The 17,507-nt window shown below is 43.1% G+C and overlaps 1 protein-coding gene across 8 annotated transcripts in view; it reads right to left on the bottom strand.

The window, feature by feature from the left end:
- Positions 1 to 17,507, bottom strand: part of SLC12A7 (solute carrier family 12 member 7) — a 745,935-nt gene that overhangs the window by 140,832 nt on the left and 587,596 nt on the right. For 6 of the 8 annotated variants that reach the window (XM_073587687.1, XM_073587689.1, XM_073587686.1 and 3 more), the window contains one exon: positions 2,407 to 2,523. The exons of the other annotated variants lie outside the window; for them this stretch is intronic. In XM_073587687.1, coding sequence (XP_073443788.1) covers positions 2,407 to 2,523 — 117 coding nt within the window. The remainder of the gene's footprint in view (positions 1 to 2,406; positions 2,524 to 17,507) is intronic. 8 annotated transcript variants of the gene reach the window in all.

The following is a 17,507-nucleotide window of genomic DNA, read 5'->3' as shown; positions in this document are numbered from 1 at the left end:
AGAGGAAAGGCCTTAAATTAATATCACAACTTTATTCGGATGGGGAACTTTGATCTTTTGAAGATCTCAGACATTTTCCATTCCTAATGCAAGATTTTTTCAATATTTGCAGCTACGGCATGCTTGTGAAACACAACATCGACTCACCCTGCTTAATAGATGCGATAGAGCCCCTTTGTTGGATAGAATAGTGATGGGAGGGGGATCAAAAAGCACTATATCCATGATATATGCAGAGATGTCAGAAAAGAGAGTGGCAAAACTGGAAGCTTTGAAGACTAAATGGCAGGCTCATATGGGAGATTGCACAGACTATGAGTGGGAAGATATATTGCAAGTAGTCACAAAAGTGTCGGTTAGCGAGGCGCAGAGAGTGTCACATCTTATTTTGCTTCACCAGGTATATCGAACCCCTGTACAATTGTTGAGAATGGGTTATGCTAGAGAGGCTGATTGTTGGAAATGTGGTATCCCTAATGCAGACTTGATTCACCTAACCTGGAACTGTCCCCGGGTACATAGATTTTGGGGAGATGAGGTTGGTTTACTTATCAGTGTTTATCAATGTCATATGGTACTGGACCCTAAAATGGCCCTTTTGGGTCAGGTGGCCAACTTGCCACTTTCGGAGGGGCACCAGTTGGCAATTTCACGTATACTATATCAAGCTCGTAAGAGGGTGGCGGCTCATTGGAGGGGATCCTCTGTACCTACAATCACGAAGGTCACTAATGCAGTCAATAATACTATTGACATGGAAAAGTATGTATATCAAAAGCGGCGGACAGTTATGAAGTGGGAAGATATGTGGACGCCCTGGTTGGATACTCCTGGGTTGGCACCTTCTTCTTTAACATGGCTGAGAGCGCTGAGGAGGATGTAATGAGATCCTTAGATCAACATTACACTATAGTGAATGTTACTACAGAGGTGGCTCTTGAGGTTACGCTAACAGCCTGGGATTTGGAACGGACATTACAGGCATTAAGCACCCATTTAGAAATGTGATCATCTGCAATGGAGAATTGTGGCCGTGAGGAGACTACAGTAAATACACGAGGAGAGAGAGAGGGGCTTTTGTTGGGTGGGGGGGTGGGACTATGGGGAACTTTATGGGTTTCTAGATTGTTTATGTAATATGCTGTTCAGGAATTATCCTGTGTTTGATTACATGTCTTCTGGATTTTGAAAATGTTCAATAAAAATTTACCTGATAAAAAAAAAACTGTCAGAAACAGACTGCTTGAGGGTTGTATGAGCGCCCAATGTCTACAAGTGGGTGTTGTGCTTACAGCACAACACAATACAGGGTGATTGGCATTTGACAGAGAACACCAAGATTGGCAGATTCAACATTGGCGTTCTGTGCTCTTCATGGACGAGAGCAGGTTCACACAGAGCACATATGACAGACATGGCAAAGTCTTGAGAACGTTCTGCTGCCTGCAACATCCTGCAGCATGACCAGTTTGGCAGTGGGTCAGTAATGGTGTGGTGAAGCATTTCTTTGGAGGATCACACAGTCCTAAATGTGCTAGCCAGAGGTACCCTGACTGTCATTCGGTTCTGGCATGAGTGCCTCAGACCCATTGTGAGAGCATATGCAGATGCAGTGGGCTCTGGGTTCCTTCTAATGAATGACAATGCTAGGCCTCCTGTGTCTGAAGTGTGTCAGGATTTCCTGCATGATGAAGGCATTAATTCTTTGGGCTGGCATGCCTGTTCCCCAGACCTGAATGCAATCAAGCACATCTGGGACATCATGTCTTGTTCCATCCCCCAATGCCACGTTGCACCACAGACTGTCCAGGATTTGACAGATGCTTTAATCCAGATCTGGGAAGAGATCCCTCAGGAGACTATCCGATACCGCATCAGGAAGTCATACATGCACATGGAGGCCACAAACACTACTGAGCATCATTTCCTTGTCTTGAGGTATTTCCACTGAAGTTGGATCAGCCTGTAATTTGATTCTCCACTTTGATTTTGAGTATCATTCCTAATCCAGACCTCTATGGGATATTAATCTTGATTTACGTTTGCATCATTTTTATGTTTTATTGACTCCATGCATTCCATTATGTAATGAATAAAGATTTGTAACTGGAATATTTCTTTCTGTGATATCTAGGATGTGGTATTTTTGTGTTCCATTTATTTTTTTGAGAAGTGTTTATCCTACCTTTTAGTAACGGCAAGCTAGCCATTTTTGATGTAATTTTAGGCATCAATGAAGAAAAAGTCATGACAATAATTTAACAAGATAAATACATCAAAATCTTTAACACAATATACTACATTAGACACAGGTATTTTTCATTTTTCTTTAAACTTTCAAACTCTGGCACTTTAATTCTTTCACCAAGAAATAACGACACAATGGGATGACACTGCCCGCACTACCTCATTTTGTGGTTTGTCATTAGGTAGCAGAGAATAGAAGTCTTGTGCCACTGGTCGTGAAATAGAGTAGATTTTTCTTCTAACTGAACCACGTGACTCATCTGTAATGCTCTGTATCTAGGACATAAAGATTGCCCGGAGCAAATTATATAGCAGAAGGTTTCTAAAAAGACAATACAACAGAAAGGGATCCTAGACAGAGAAAAATTAGAACAACTGCCACCTATAAAAATACATCGTAACATATGCAAAACTTAATACGTATGAATAAATGAGGAAATTAGAAATTAAGATTTAAAGACAACTTAATTACAGCTACATGTCAGTACTCCTAGTAGCCAAAACAGCACAAAAATGTTTGGACACATCTCTCTGACAGGCTACTATATAGCGCAGCATGTCAAGCACTGACCTGATGAGGTGCACTCTCCTCATTTATATACTAGCCTCATAAATGATGTGTCAGGTGTACTCTTTCAGATCTCCAAGAGGCCAAATGGGCAATGCTTCTCTGTGCCATTTTGGCTATAAGGAGTACAGATATATAGCTGAAGTATGCTTACATATAGAAGTAGAATAACTCTATATCTAAAGCTTAATAGAGTTTTGGGGGCATGAGAGGTTCCCTTTAAAATGAACAGTAATAAAGTGAGACAATAATTTACTGCAGCCATCTAATCATCAATATGTTGTCCGTTTATAGATTCATTTCTGTTGGCAAGTACCAATCCGAAGGCTGAAAAAGCAAACATAAATTTGTGCAATAATTTATGAAAAAGTTTCTTGGCATTATAATTCCTCACAAAGTAAAATCAGACTGGAAAATACATCCTGTAACTTTAAGAAAAAAAGTTAGTTATTAAAATGTCACTCTATAACACTATGCAATAGCATATCAATTCTCTTTATTGCTCATTGATTGAGTAAAAGAAGGCCCGGTCACCGACATGCAGTGTATTTTCTCTAAGGCCTTTTCAGACAACCGTTTTTTTTTCACATACAGCTCTGGCAAACATTAAGAGACCACTTCCAAATGTTCAGTTTGTCTGATTTTTCTCTTTATAGGTATATTTTTGAGTAAAATGAAAATTGTTCTTTTAGTCTACAAACTTCTGACAACATGTCTCCGAATTTCCAAGCAATGAATTTAGTTGTTTTTCTGAAAAGGAGAAATGGTCAAAATTAAAAAAAAAAACAAAACAGTGCTCTCAGACCTCAAATAATGCTAAGAAAACAAGTTCATAATCATTTAGAAACAACAATACTAATGTTTTAACTCAGGAAGAGTTCAGAAATCAATATTTTGTGGAATAACCATGATTTTTGAAAACCGCTTTCTTGTGTATTTGCATGCTTGCCACCAGTCTTTCACACTGCTTCTGGTGCAAAAATTTAAGCAGTTCTTTGTTTGATGGCTTGTGGCTATCCATCATCCTCTTGATTAAATTTCATAGGTTTTCAATAGGGTTCAGGTCTGGAGAATGGGCTGCCCATGACAGGGTTTTGACGTGGTGGTCTCTTAATTTTTGCCAGAGCTGTATGTGAAAAAGTAAACATATTCTCATCAGTTTTTTATATCAGATTTCCATCAGTGTTTCAGCTTTTACCATCAATGTATCAAAAAAAAGACTCCCCTATTAATTGCAATTTTAAAGGGGTTTTCCAAGTTGAAAAGTCACTGAAGAGGCAGTAGGATATGCTCAAGCCTACATCCACTGGAGATATGTGGTTAGTTCTCCAAGATGCATGGAATAACCTGCCTATGGAGTTCCTTCAAAAACTATGTGCAAGTATACCAAAAAGTACGAATGCCCTTTTGAAGGCAAAAAGTTGGTCACATCAAATATGGAGTGGACAGAGTAATAATAAAAAGAAAAAAACAAAAAAAAAAAAACACCTGTACATGCTCTCTTTTGGATTCCATCTCCATGTACCCAAAACTTCTCTCCCCTATTTGAATGTAATTATGGAGTGAAATTGCAGCATGCCAAATACAGCCGAGAAAAAAATATGCAGATCTGCACGGCCTAATTGAATAACATTGGTCGAGCGCAATCCAATTTTTATCAGATTGTACTCATTTGATCTATACGCTAGTGTGAGCGAACCCTCAAAGTGTAAAAAAAAAAAAAAAAAACTTATAGGCGTTGACGCTGGTAGAATTTTCTCTATAGATGATTCATACATATAATATCCATATGTACACTGTTCATACATGACTCTCCGTCAAATACAGACCGTAGACAAAAGCAAAGAGCATGGGACTCTTCATTGTCACTACCAGTAAAGTATTCGGATATGGACCTTCCACAAAGCAGAGCTGATCCATATGCAATCACTGAAAATCTGGAGCAATGTAAATTACATCACTGCTGTCATTTCTATGCTTTACATGTCAGCTTCTCCATGTTGTCTGATCGCACCTCCCTGACTATAGACATTATATCGTTGTTGAGAGTACAACATAGATGGCTGCCTGTGGTTCGAGGATGAATCTAATCACAGGTTCCCTTTAATCCCTTCAAGACATGCACTGTACATGTATGGCACAGCGGGAAGTGTGATCTAGCAAACTGCCATACATGTAGGGCATGCTGATTGCACTGGCTCACAAGCAGAGAAGGCGGAATCATCTGAGGATGTAAGTTTTTACATCATAGCTGACACCCTGCAGTAATGTCCACGACTGATGCTAGCGCCAATCGAAGGCGACCAGCAACAATACTAGGACTAAGTAAAAAAAAAAAAAAATGAAATAAGGTGTGAAAAATGTAAAAAAGAGAGAGTAAGAGAAACATGGAAAAGAGTTTTCCAAATAAAAACAGTTTTTCTATAAAAACAAAATTTAAGGGAAAAAATGTACACATATTTAGTATTGCTACCTCCAGATCTAACCATTCTATAAAACTGTTATATTTAAGCCTTTTCGTTAACATCGTAAAAAATATATATATATTTATAATATAGCTTTTTCATCATACTGACACACCAAACATGGAATAAAAAGTGATTAAAAATAAATGGTATAAATAAAAACGTCATCTTGTACTGCACAAAACACGCCCTTATATAGTTCTGTTGACCAAAAAAATAAGTTACAGCTACCAGAATATGAGGATGGAAAAAGAAAACAACAAAATGATTGTAAAAAAATGATTTTAGTGTGCAAAAGACACACTATATCTAAAAGAAAACACCCCAAAACTACATACGGTGAATGGCGTGTGTGAAAACACAGCATTGTATCTTAATTAACAAGATATCCATTTATAGCAAGCCAGAAAGAATTGACTGTTATCCATGTACTGACTTTTGAATTTATGTATTTCTTTCTGGTTGGTCAAGAAAACAGACCTTTGCTTGTGTAAGGCTACTTTCACACTTGCGTTAGGAGGCGCAGCTTCTGCTCGTCGTGAAGCTCCGCGTCCTCCGGTCAGCTCCGCCTATGGGTGCATGACGTTGCATGCGACCTGCATACCCTATCTTTAGCACTGGGTAAGCAGGCCGTGCACAGGTATGCTTTTGCCGGCGCATGCGTCCTTTTGACCCTTTTGACGATGCGCCGGGCACACCAAAATGCAAGACGTTGCGTTTGGCGCAAAAGGATGCATGCGCTGGCAAAAGCATACCTCGCATTGCCTGCGTACCCAATGCTAAAGATAGGGTACGCAGGTCCCATGCAGCGTCATGCGCCCATAGGCAGAGCTGACCGAAGGAGGCATGGCAGGGGCGAGCTTCATGCCAAGCGTACGCTGCGCCTCGTAACGCAAGTGTGAAAGTAGCCTAAGCCTGTAATATTGACTTGGAAGTTGACATTTTAATGTAACATATTGTGAGCTTATCCTTGATGACTAGTGATGTTTACTAATATGCTAATTACACATTTTCTAGGCCAGATAGTTGTTCGCATTCCAGAAAAGGAAAATCTATGCAAACAGATTCGGTAATCAATTCTTCCCCTTATCTGTGATGCTGGATTGAAGGACATTTGTTAAACAGAAAAAGAGGTGGTATGCCTCTCAGAGAGACAGTTAGAGATTCAGCCAAGACATTCACACATCCAAAGGACAAGAGACAGGGCCAGCAAGCCACAACATCATGGCTCCATCACAACTCTGTTTTTCCCCGCCTTACCATACACATACAAGAACAGATTTTTTTTTTTGGAAATATTTTAACTCCTAGAAGGTTGAAGAGGGTGGAGATGGGACAAATCACTTGATCCGATCATGCCCCAATTCTGTAGGACCTGAAATCTTCTCATCCATTAACTCGGGCATGCCACTGATGCGTGAATGAGTTTCTTGTCAAGGACCTCAACATTAGGAAAACTCTACTTGATCATCTGTCTGACTTTTTCCACCAGGAAAGCTCAGAGTCAAGTATGACCCCAAGACAGCGGGCATGTTGCTGGGGAGTAATAGTAGAACCACACACGGAAATGGCAATGTCGGGTATAGGTACATTAGTAGCAGGAGGAAACACAAGGAGTTCAGTCTTTGACAGGTTCAGTTTCAGATATAGTGAGGACATGATGTTAGACACAGCATTTAGACAATTGCCGGTGTTTTCTAGAAAGGCTGGTGTGATGTCAGGAGAAGAAGTGTATAATTGGGTGTCGTCAGCATAGAGATGGTACTGGAAACCAAATCTACTGATTGTTTGACCAATAGGGGCAGTATACAAAGAGAAGAGGAGGGGGCCTAGGATGGATCCTTGAGGAACCCCAACAGTAAGGGGAAGATGAGAGGAGGAGGAGCCAGCAAAAGATACAGTAAAGGAGCGGTCAGAGAGATAGGAGGAGAACCAGGAGAGAACGGTGTCCTTGAGGCCAATGGAACGGAGCATAGTGAGGAGGAGCGGATGATCCACAGTGTCGAATGCTGCAGAGAGATCCAAGAGAATTAGCATGGAGTAATGACCATTTGATTTAGCTGTTAGTAGATCATTAGAGACTTTAGTGAGGGCAGTTTCAGTAGAATGTAAAGAGCGGAAACCGGATTGGAGAGGGTCAAGAAGAGAGTTTTCTGAGAGATAGCGGATAAGACGGGAGTGGACCAGGCGTTCCAGGAGTTTAGAGATGAAGGGAAGATTAGAAACAGGTCTATAGTTAGCGGCACAGTTTTGGTTCAGGGATGGTTTTTTAAGTAGTGGATGTATGATGGCATGCTTAAATGAGGGAAAGATACCAGAAGAGAGAGAGGTTAAATATTTTAGTTAGGCGAGGGGTGACAGCAGGGGAAAGGGTCTGGAGTAGATGTGACGGAAATGGGTCACTGGTGCAAGTGGTTGGGCGAGAAGATGCAAGGAGCCTGCTTACTTCTTCTGTGACTGGTTCAACGTCAGAGAGTGAGCTAGATGCAGTGGGGAAGTGAGGACAGTGCATGGTATGAGGTGATTGGGAGATAATTTCCTGTCGGATCTGGTCAATTTTTTCTTTGAAGTAATTGGCCAGATCGTCAGCTCGAAGCTTCGTGGTAGGGGCCTGCACTCTTGGGTTGAGTAGAGAATGAAAAGTGTCAAAGAGACGTTTAGGGTTATTGGACAGTGAGGTGATGAGGGTGTTGAAATAGGTTTGTTTTGAGAGGTGAAGGGCAGTGTTGTATGTTCAAAGCATAAACTTATAATGGATGAAATCTTTGGGTAGGTTGGATTTTCTCCACAGACGTTCGGCGCACCTGGAGCACCGCTGCAGGAAACGTGTTTGCAGGGTGTGCCAGGGTTGTCGCCGTCTGTGTTGTGGTGTTCTATGTATAGGAGGAGCAAATTCATCCAGGGCACTTTGAAGTGTTTCATTGTAATGCTTCAATGCAGAATCAGGACATGAAAGGGAGGAGATAGGGGCCAATGAAGTGTGCAAGTTCTTCATAAGTTTCTGGGTGTTAATGGCCTGTATGTTTCTATAAATATGGGCAGTGGGGGTGACCTGAGCAGCCTGGCAGTTCTTGATAGAGAATGAAAGAAGGTTGTGGTCAGAGAGCGGGAGAGGGGAGTTTGCAAAATCATCCACTGCACAAAGCCGAGAGAAAACCAAGTCGAGGGAGTTCCCGTGTTCATGCGTTGGAGAATTAGTAAGCTGCAAAAGGCCAAACGAGGAGGTTAGAGATAAAAGGTGAGTAGCAGATGGGGAGAGTGGAAGAGCAATGGGGATGTTGAAATCACCCATGATGAGGGTAGGGATGTCACAAGAGAGAAAATGTGGAAGCCAAGTGTCAATGAGATGTTATTAACCGTATAGCAGCTAGTGCTCAGTAGATGTACTGTAATTTGACACCTGTGTATTTCATGTAATACTTCCTGTAATTGTGTTAGCTGTGTGATCATCTGCCCAATACTTACCCATGTCATTTGTATTCTTTATAGTTTTACCACATGTTCTATACTCTTCACCAATAAACAAGTTAGACTACAGAAAACAGTCTGCTTATTTTGGAAAATAGAAAGTGGTATATGCTATATTCTAGATTGCACACCGTGTCAACGTGTACGAAGGCAGACAGTAAAACAGATGCTAGACGCCTGCGATAGTTAATACGACTTAAGGAGCCGCTTGTACCCACACCGCACTGCCTGCGGATACTGCAGCGGCCGCCATACAGTCACAAGTACCGAGAGGGCAGCCTGCCATCAAGCGCTTCATCATTCCCGCCACGCAGAAGCCGCTGCGCATAAACTGTTTCCCGCTAGTATACTCAGCAGTACGCAGCTAAGCGCACAATGTCTTGAAACAGCACATCCTCACTCAAAACGAGGTCATGAGCAAGTTCTGACAGGTCATCAATAGCAGAGCTTGCTGCTGTCACTCATGCTGAGGCCGAAGCAGCCAAAGCAAGATCCTCCTTTGCCGAATGAGAGATGCATCTAAAGCTGAGACAAGCAGATCAAGATACGGAGCCCGCTCGTTTGCAGGCAGAGAGAAAGGTGGAAACTGCAAACCTGCAAGCCGAAACCGAACATTTGCAAGCAGAAAGAGGCGGAAACTGCATGCCTGCAAGCCGAAAGCGCACATTTGCAAGCAGAGAGAGAAGCTGAAACTGCACACTGCAGGCACAGCTAGAAAGACTTGCGGCAGATAAAGAAACAGCAGCTGCAATAGCTAAGGCAGAGTATTTGGAAGCTATGAACGATCCTGTTTATGAGAGCAGCATTCTCGGACCAGATCTAGAGCAGCAAGATCCAGTGCAGCGCGTTGCAGAGTACGTCCGTCAACATTCCGGCGTGGATGACAGCCATGACGCATCATATCGATCAGCCCATGCCGATTACTAGCGATCCAACCCCAAGCTTCACTACCATAGGCGAGGTGACGTCCAGCACAGAGATGTCGACCGCAGCTACCGTTCCACTGAGAAGAAGGTACAGCTCCCATCCCGCCTTAAAGAGCCACCTTCTTCACCGAGAAGGTACTGCACAGACTGTCCAGAGTCAGAAGCGTCTTACAGGTATGGTGGTACACCACACACTAGACATGACTATAACACACTGGCTCGTGCCAGCACTGGCGGAGCCACCATGGACTTTGCAAAGTTCTTTGCCTGCCAAGAACTGGTTACAAAAGTACTTGCAAAGTTCACTGACAAACCCAAGAACTATTGGTCATTGTGAGCCTCATTCCGAAACGCCATTCATGGTCTGGACCTTTCTTGTAGTGAGGAGTTAGATCTCCTGGTAAAGTTGCTCGGAAGTGAGTCGGTAGAGGATGCCAAAAGACTGAGAGACATTAATGTAAAACATCCACGCATAGGTCTACTGTTGTGAATTCTCTTTCTGGGCTCCCTCTGGTGGTTACTAAAGGTAGTGGAGCTGGTCAGATTGACAGAGGTGTTGCAAGTTATCTTTCTGGGCTCCCTCTGGTGGTTACTGGAGGTAGTGGAGCTGGTCAGACTGACTAAGGCTTGCCACCTGATAATGATGAGTGGAGATCTGGGGTTTCTGACTGGAGTATTTAAGACAGCTGACTTCCTTCAATCTTCTGAGGTCTGATGCCTCCTGCTCTGTTCCTGCATAGTTCAGCTAAGTGGTTCATTTGCTAATCTTTTTGCATTTGATCTGGTTTTGTCTATCTCTGCTTTGTGCGGGTCAGCTTGCTCCTGCTGGGGCTGTGCTGGATCACCGCCCATATTTTACTGCTTGTGTCAGTTTGTTCTGTCCCCTGTTATATTGGTCTCTTTTGCTTTGCTTTCAGTATATACCAGAGTGCTGATATAGTGGGGGCAAAGTCGTGTGACTTCAGTGTTTTTTTGAGCATCAGACGTGTTGGATTTTTCAGGGTTTTTTGCATGATTGCAGTGTCTTTCCTTTCCTGTCTAGTCAGTCTGGGCCCCATCATTTGCTCAGTCTATTTTTCTCCCTGCGTTTGTGTTTTCATCTTGTCTCACCGACAATATATGTTTGGGGGCTATCTATTCCATTGGGGTCTGCTCCGGGGCAGTTTAGATTTCACCTTTGTTGCTTTAGGCTGAGTTAGCTCTCCGGCTGTGCTGAGGCGTCTAGGGCATCGTAGGTACGCTCCACGGCTACTGCTAGTTTTGTGGATAGGATCAGGGGTCTGCAATCCGCTTAGTTACCAACCTCTCTGGTTTTCTGGTGGCTTAGCCTGTCCTGCTATCCTCCTCAGTGACCGATTCATAACAGTCTACGTAAAGTGTGGGAAAGACTTGATGAATGCTATGGGACAGTAGAAGTCATAGAGAATGCTTTATATAAGAGAATTGATGATTTTCCTAAGATAGGACCCAAAGGTTATCAAAAGCTTAGAGATTTGAGTGATTTATTGATAGTTACAGGTTGCCCAGGAGGAAGGAGACCTGCCCGGATTGGCATTCTTAGACACCGCTAAGGGCGTCAATCCGTTAGTACAGAAACTTCCTTACAACCTACAAGAAAAGTGAATTACATGTGGTTCAGGGTATAATCAAAATCATAATGTATGATTCCCTCCTTTCATTGTATTTGTGGATTATGTCACCCAGCAATCTAGGATTAGAAATGACCCTAGTTTTGACTTTACTCTGTCGAGTTCCACTGCCCCTGATGTCAAACCCAGTAGGACACCCATGGCAGTTCACAAAACTAACAATGTTTCCACAGGCCCTCCTCACAATGTGAATAAACCTCCTCCTGACAAAAGCAAGCCTCAGGATGTCAGTAAACATTGTCCTCTACACAAGAAACTACATCCTCTATTAAAATGCAGAGCCTTCAGGTTGAAGTCTTTAGAGGATCGCAAAGGTTTCCTCAAGGAGAACAAAGGTTTCCTCAAATGTTGTGCCACAACCTCTCACTTCACCAGGAACTGTGAAGCTAGCGTGAAATGTGCAGAATGCAGCAGCACGGATCACAATACAGCCATGCACCCTGGATCAACTCCACGAGTGTTGTCACAAGCAGAGGAGCAGGATGGGAAGCAGAAAGACACCGACGAAGACACCTCTGAGGTCAGCTCTAAATGTACGGAGATCTGTAAGGGATTCACAGGAGGAAGGTCCTGTTCAAAAATCTGCCTTGCCCGAGTCTATCCTGCAGGTCGCAAGGCCAAAGCATTCAAAATATACGCAATCCTGGATGACCAAAGTAACAAGTCTCTAGCCAGGTCAATCTTCTTTGACAACTTCAGCATTGTAGGCCCTGGTTCTCCCTACACCCTGATGGCGTGTTCAGGTACCGTTGGGACGGCGGGGAGAAGAGCAACCAGATACAAGGTGGAGTCCATAAATGGCCAGACCTGCCTATCGTTACCGACTATCCTGGAGTGCAACCAGATTCCTGACAACAGGTCAGAAATACCTTCATGGGAACTGGCAACACATCACCCCCATCTAAAGCGTATAGCCCACCTGATACCTGAGATGGATCCAGGAACCCCAATAGCTCTACTTCTGGAAAGAGATATACTATGAGTCCACAAGGCTAGAGAATGTATAAACGGCTCCAGGAACGCTCCGCATGCACAGAAGCATGACCTTGGATGGATCATCATAGGAGATGTCTGCCTAGGAGGAGCACACTAGCTGGCCTTAGTCGACAGCATGCTTACCAATACTCTTGAAAATAGACATCCATCTCTCTTCCAGCCATGTAAGATTAGCTTCCTGGTAAAAGAGTTGCCACACAATGCTCCTCTACCTTGTCCGCTAGCTGATCCTTGCTGTGAAGACCACACATGTGACGGCGACCAAGATCACATAGGGTGCACAGTTTTCAAAGAGAGGACAACAAGGTAGCAGTGTCCGTAGGAGACAGACTGATTTTGGACATCATGGATCGAGAGATGGTAAGAGAAGAGTCAAAGAGTTGGATGGCCCCTCTACCATTTAAACCCCAGAGGCAACGCTTACCCAACAACAGAGAACCTGTCTACGGTCGATTTGTCTCCCTCAAACGCAAATTTCAGAAGGTACCTGAAATGAGAGAGCACTTCTTTGCCTTCATGTAGAAAATACTTCAGAATGGCCATGCAGAAATTGCACCTGTACTCCAAGATTCCGAGGAATGTTGGTATCTACCCATTTTTGGCTTGTATCAGCCTAAGAAACCTGGTTAGATAAGAGTAGTATTTGACTCAAGCGCCAGGTATGAAGGTATCTCGCTAAACGATGTACTTCTTCACTTCCACAAAGATGCAGTGGCATTCATGGCTGACATACAACAGATGTTTCATTGCTTCCTTGTCAGAAAAGAACATAGAAACTATTTGAGGTTTTTGTGGTACTGTGATAATGAACCCCACAAAGACATAGTGGAGTATCGGATGAAAGTACATATCTTCGGGAACAGCCCTTCCCCTGCTGTCGCAATCTATGGTCTTAGGCATTCAGACAGAGAGGGCGAAGCAAAGTACGGGTCGGATGTTAGATCGTTTGTGGAGAAAGATTTCTACGTGGATGACTGCTTGAAATCCACACCCACAGATGAATCGGCAGTCAATCTCCTAAAGAGGACACAAGAAATGCTCGCTTTGTCCAATTTGAGTCTGCACAAAATTGCTTCCAACAGCAAAAAAATGATGGCAGCTTTTCCCGCTCAAGATTACTCAACTGATCTAAAGGACTTGGATTTAGACACAGACTCCCTTCCCATGCAACGGAGCCTTGGTTTGCTCTGGGATTTGAAGAGAGATGCATTTACCTTTCAGACCAACGAAGAAAAACCTTTCACATGTAGAGGCGTCCTGTCCGTGATACAAATCCTAGAGGATCATACAGGCTGTTTAACCTCTTTAACTATCCAAGGTAAAATGATGTTGAGAGACTTCACCCAAGAGATGTCTGAATGGGAAGATCCGCTTCCGATGGGGAAGAGAGACTTGTGGGTAAGATGGAAGAAATATTTAGAAGCCTTGTCAGATCTTTACATGGCACGACCATACACTTCTGTGCCATCAACAGAAGTCAAGACGCAAAGGCTCTGTGTCTTCTGCGATGCCTCAACCAAAGCGATTGCAGCAGTAGCGTATCTGAAAACTACTGACATCAAGGAACAATGCCATGTAAGGCTTGTTATGAGCCGGACAAAACTAGCGCCAGTCCAGGAGCACACAATACCCAGACTGGAACTCTAAGGCTGTGCTAGCAGTAGAGTTAGCTGAACTTATCTCGACAGAAATTGACCTGGAAATAAAGGACGTTGAGTTCTCAGACAGCAAGGTAGTGCTTGGGTACATTTGCAACGAAACTCGACACTTTTACGCTTACGTCAGCAATCGGGAGCTAAGGATCAGGAGGTCCACTTGCCCTAAACAGTGGCTCTATGTGTCCACACACCACAATCCTACAGACCACGTAACTAGATCTGTTGAATCTAGACACCTTAAGGACACATCCTGGTTTACGGGCACTGCATTCTTATACCGTTCAACGCCTTACAGTGATGAATCAGACACCTGTGAACTGGTAGATCCAGATGAAGAAATCCGCCCTCAGGTATCTGCTCTAAGTGTGGTGACTTCAGACAATCACCTCAAATCCCACATTTCAGCAGGTTTTCAACCTGGAACTCACTAGTTCGTGTCATTGCTTGTTGGGAGTCTCTTCTGGGAAGGACGCTGTCTCCCCAATGCTGACAGAATATATGGGAAAAGGCATCCAAATCCTCTATCTGAACCCTTTAAAAGGAAAACTAATATAAAATTTTGATATTTTGGTATCACACTCAGGAGCTCCTTCATAGACTGAACCACCAGCTCCCAAATAGTTGCTGGCATTGTTACTCAGCACCGGGTTCTCAGTTCCACATTTTCTGGTCTTGCCCTGGGCTGGCTGGATTTTGGGAAAAGGTGAAAACCTTAATACAAAAGGTTGTATATGTGGAAGCTGAGATGGAGCCTGCTATATACCTACTAAATGTATCCCCTAGAGGGATGGGGAAGAATTCGACCAAACTGCTGTTAACACCTGTTGACGGCAGCTGGATGTTTGATTGCCTTTCATTGGAGACAGACTACTCCCCCCTCTTATCAGAATGTTTTGGATACAATAGCCGACATCCGCAGGATGGAGAACATGACAGCCTTATTGAGTGTGAGTTTGGACAGATTTGAAACTGTCTGGGCTCCCTGGGACTATTTTGGGGCCCAAAACAACAGTTAGGAGCTTGTTGGTTTGGGTTTCTTCTTTCCTTCCCTATGTGTATATCTCGTCTTATTTAGTATTTTGGTTTTATAAAAATTACAACATGAGTATGAGGATGGAGTCATCTTAACTTGGCATAATTTAGAACTGCTGTTGGACTTTCTGTCTTTCTCTGTTCTATTGCACAATATGTTTTGATGTCACTGGGGGAAATGTCTTCCAAGAGTTCATTCTAATTGTACTCCATTCTTTATAACCCTCTAATTTGTAAGCCAAATTATGATTGTTTTGTCTCTTTTTGAATTGTAAAAATGTATAAAATTTAATAAAAATTACAGTTTAAAAAAAAAAAAAAAAAAAAAAAAAAATATAAGGAGAGCAGGAGTTCTGTGGGACGATCTCTGGTCCATGTGGTTGCCGACCCCCGTATCTCCACGGCGTGAAAAAAGAAAAACCATTCATGAATTTCTGTTTTATGTTCACTCTACCATTCAAAAACTGAAAAAAAGTAATAAAAAAATGAACAAAGCATCCCTGCACATTTCTTAGTAGTTTACTACTAGATTAGTATTGCGCTTGGTCTCCCATTAAAGTGAAAATACTGCATTATGTCTTAGGCTAGGTGCACCTAGCCTACAGTATACATCTAAAAACCTTTCCAAACACATACTGTAACGTAGTAATTACACCGCGCTATACTGGGAAAGACAAGGGATAATATTAGACTACTCACTTGATAATGTATAGAAAAAACAAGATGTCCTGGAGGCTGGTTGCCTGGTCTTGGAAATATGGATAGCTGGCACAAAAAGTGGGATTAATAAATGAATGAATGAATGAATGAATAAATAAATAAATAAATAAAGCCTATTTGTTTTGTTTTAGAAAATAAGCTACTCACTTGTTAGTGTATAGAAAAAACGTAATGTCCTTAAGGCTGATTGCTTTGTCTTGGAAATGTACGTAGCTGCCAAAAAAGCGAATGAATAAATAAACAAGTAGAGTACGCTTATCTTACAAAAAGGGGGGGCAACCCCTTAAGGGTTAAAAGAGATTCTGCTAAACTTACTTGTTAATGAATCCAACCATAAGTGCATCCAACCTTGGAACTGTTACTGGGATATTGGCTGGCACATGTCCCCTAATCCTGGTTTAAATATAATTACTAATAAAAAGATTTGAATATCAGAAAAAAAGCCAACAGGTACCAAGGAATAATGATTGATGGTTCGGGTGGAGGCTGAGGCTAACCTTGCCGAATGCTAGTGGCTGAATATCCTTAGATAAATCAAGAGCACCTGGTACTAGACTGTTATATGCAGAGGCAGACCTGTGACATAGATGAGGGTTAGAGGAGGCTTGTGCTCGCTGGTATAGTGCAGGGACGGGTGGCACTTACTTGGAAGCTGGTGATCGGTGGTGCAGTCAAGCGTGCTAGATGGGGCGGGTGATGACCGCTGATGCTGGGCAGTGAAGCAGTGCGGATCGCCGCTACCTCGCGTGCTCCGGCCGTGAGCGACGCTGAGGAGGTCTGCGTGTGGTGGGGGCAGGGTGTAGCGTGACGTCACACTGGGAAAGGACCGTGGCTTGCTAGTGGCACAAAACCAACGCGTTTCGAGAGAGGGTCAACCCTGATAGAGTTCTCTCGAAACGTGTTGGTTTTGTGCCACTAGCAAGCCACCGTCCTTTCCCAGTGTGACCTCACGCTACACCCTGCCCCCACCACACGCCGACCTCCTCAGCGTCGCTCAAGGCCGGAGCACGCGATGTAGCGGCGATCCGTACTGCTTCACTGCCCAGCAGCAGTGGTCATCACCCGCCCCATCTAGCACGCTTGACTACCGATCACCAGCTTCCAAGTAAGTGCCACCCCTCCCTGCACTATACCAGCGAGTACAAGCCTCCTCTAACCCTCATCTATGTCACAGGTCTGCCTCTGCATATAACAGTCTAGTACCAGGTGCTCTTGATTTATCTAAGGATATTCAGCCACTAGCATTCGGCAAGGTTAGCCTCAGCCTCCACCCGAACCATCAATCATTATTCCTTGGTACCTTTTGGCTTTTTTTCTGATATTCAAATCTTTTTATTAGTAATTATATTTAAACCAGGATTAGGGGACATGTGCCAGCCGTAAGTTTAGCAGAATCTCTTTTAACTCTTAAGGGGTTGCCCCCCCCCTTTTTGTAAGATAAGCGTACGCTACTTGTTTATTTATTCATTCACTTTTTTGGCAGCTACTTACATTTTCAAGACAAAGCGATCAGCCTTAAGGACATTACGTTTTTTCTATACACTAACAAGTGAGTAGCTTATTTTCTAAAACAAAACAAATAGGCTTTATTTATTCATTTATTCATCCCACTTTTTGTGCCAGCTATCCATATTTCCAAGACCAGGCAACCAGCCTCCAGGACATCTTGTTTTTTCTATACATTATCAAGTGAGTAGTCTAAAATTATCCCTTGTCTTTCCCAGTATAGCGCGGTGTAATTACTATTTTAAGCTTGTCTCTTTTTAGCAGGTATTCGC

The sequence above is a fragment of the Dendrobates tinctorius genome, unplaced genomic scaffold (genome assembly GCF_039654945.1).
Source record: "Dendrobates tinctorius isolate UK_male_01 unplaced genomic scaffold, ASM3965494v1 ptg000102l, whole genome shotgun sequence".
NCBI classification, from domain to species: domain Eukaryota; kingdom Metazoa; phylum Chordata; class Amphibia; order Anura; family Dendrobatidae; genus Dendrobates; species Dendrobates tinctorius.
This window is presented reverse-complemented; position numbering and strand designations above follow the sequence as displayed.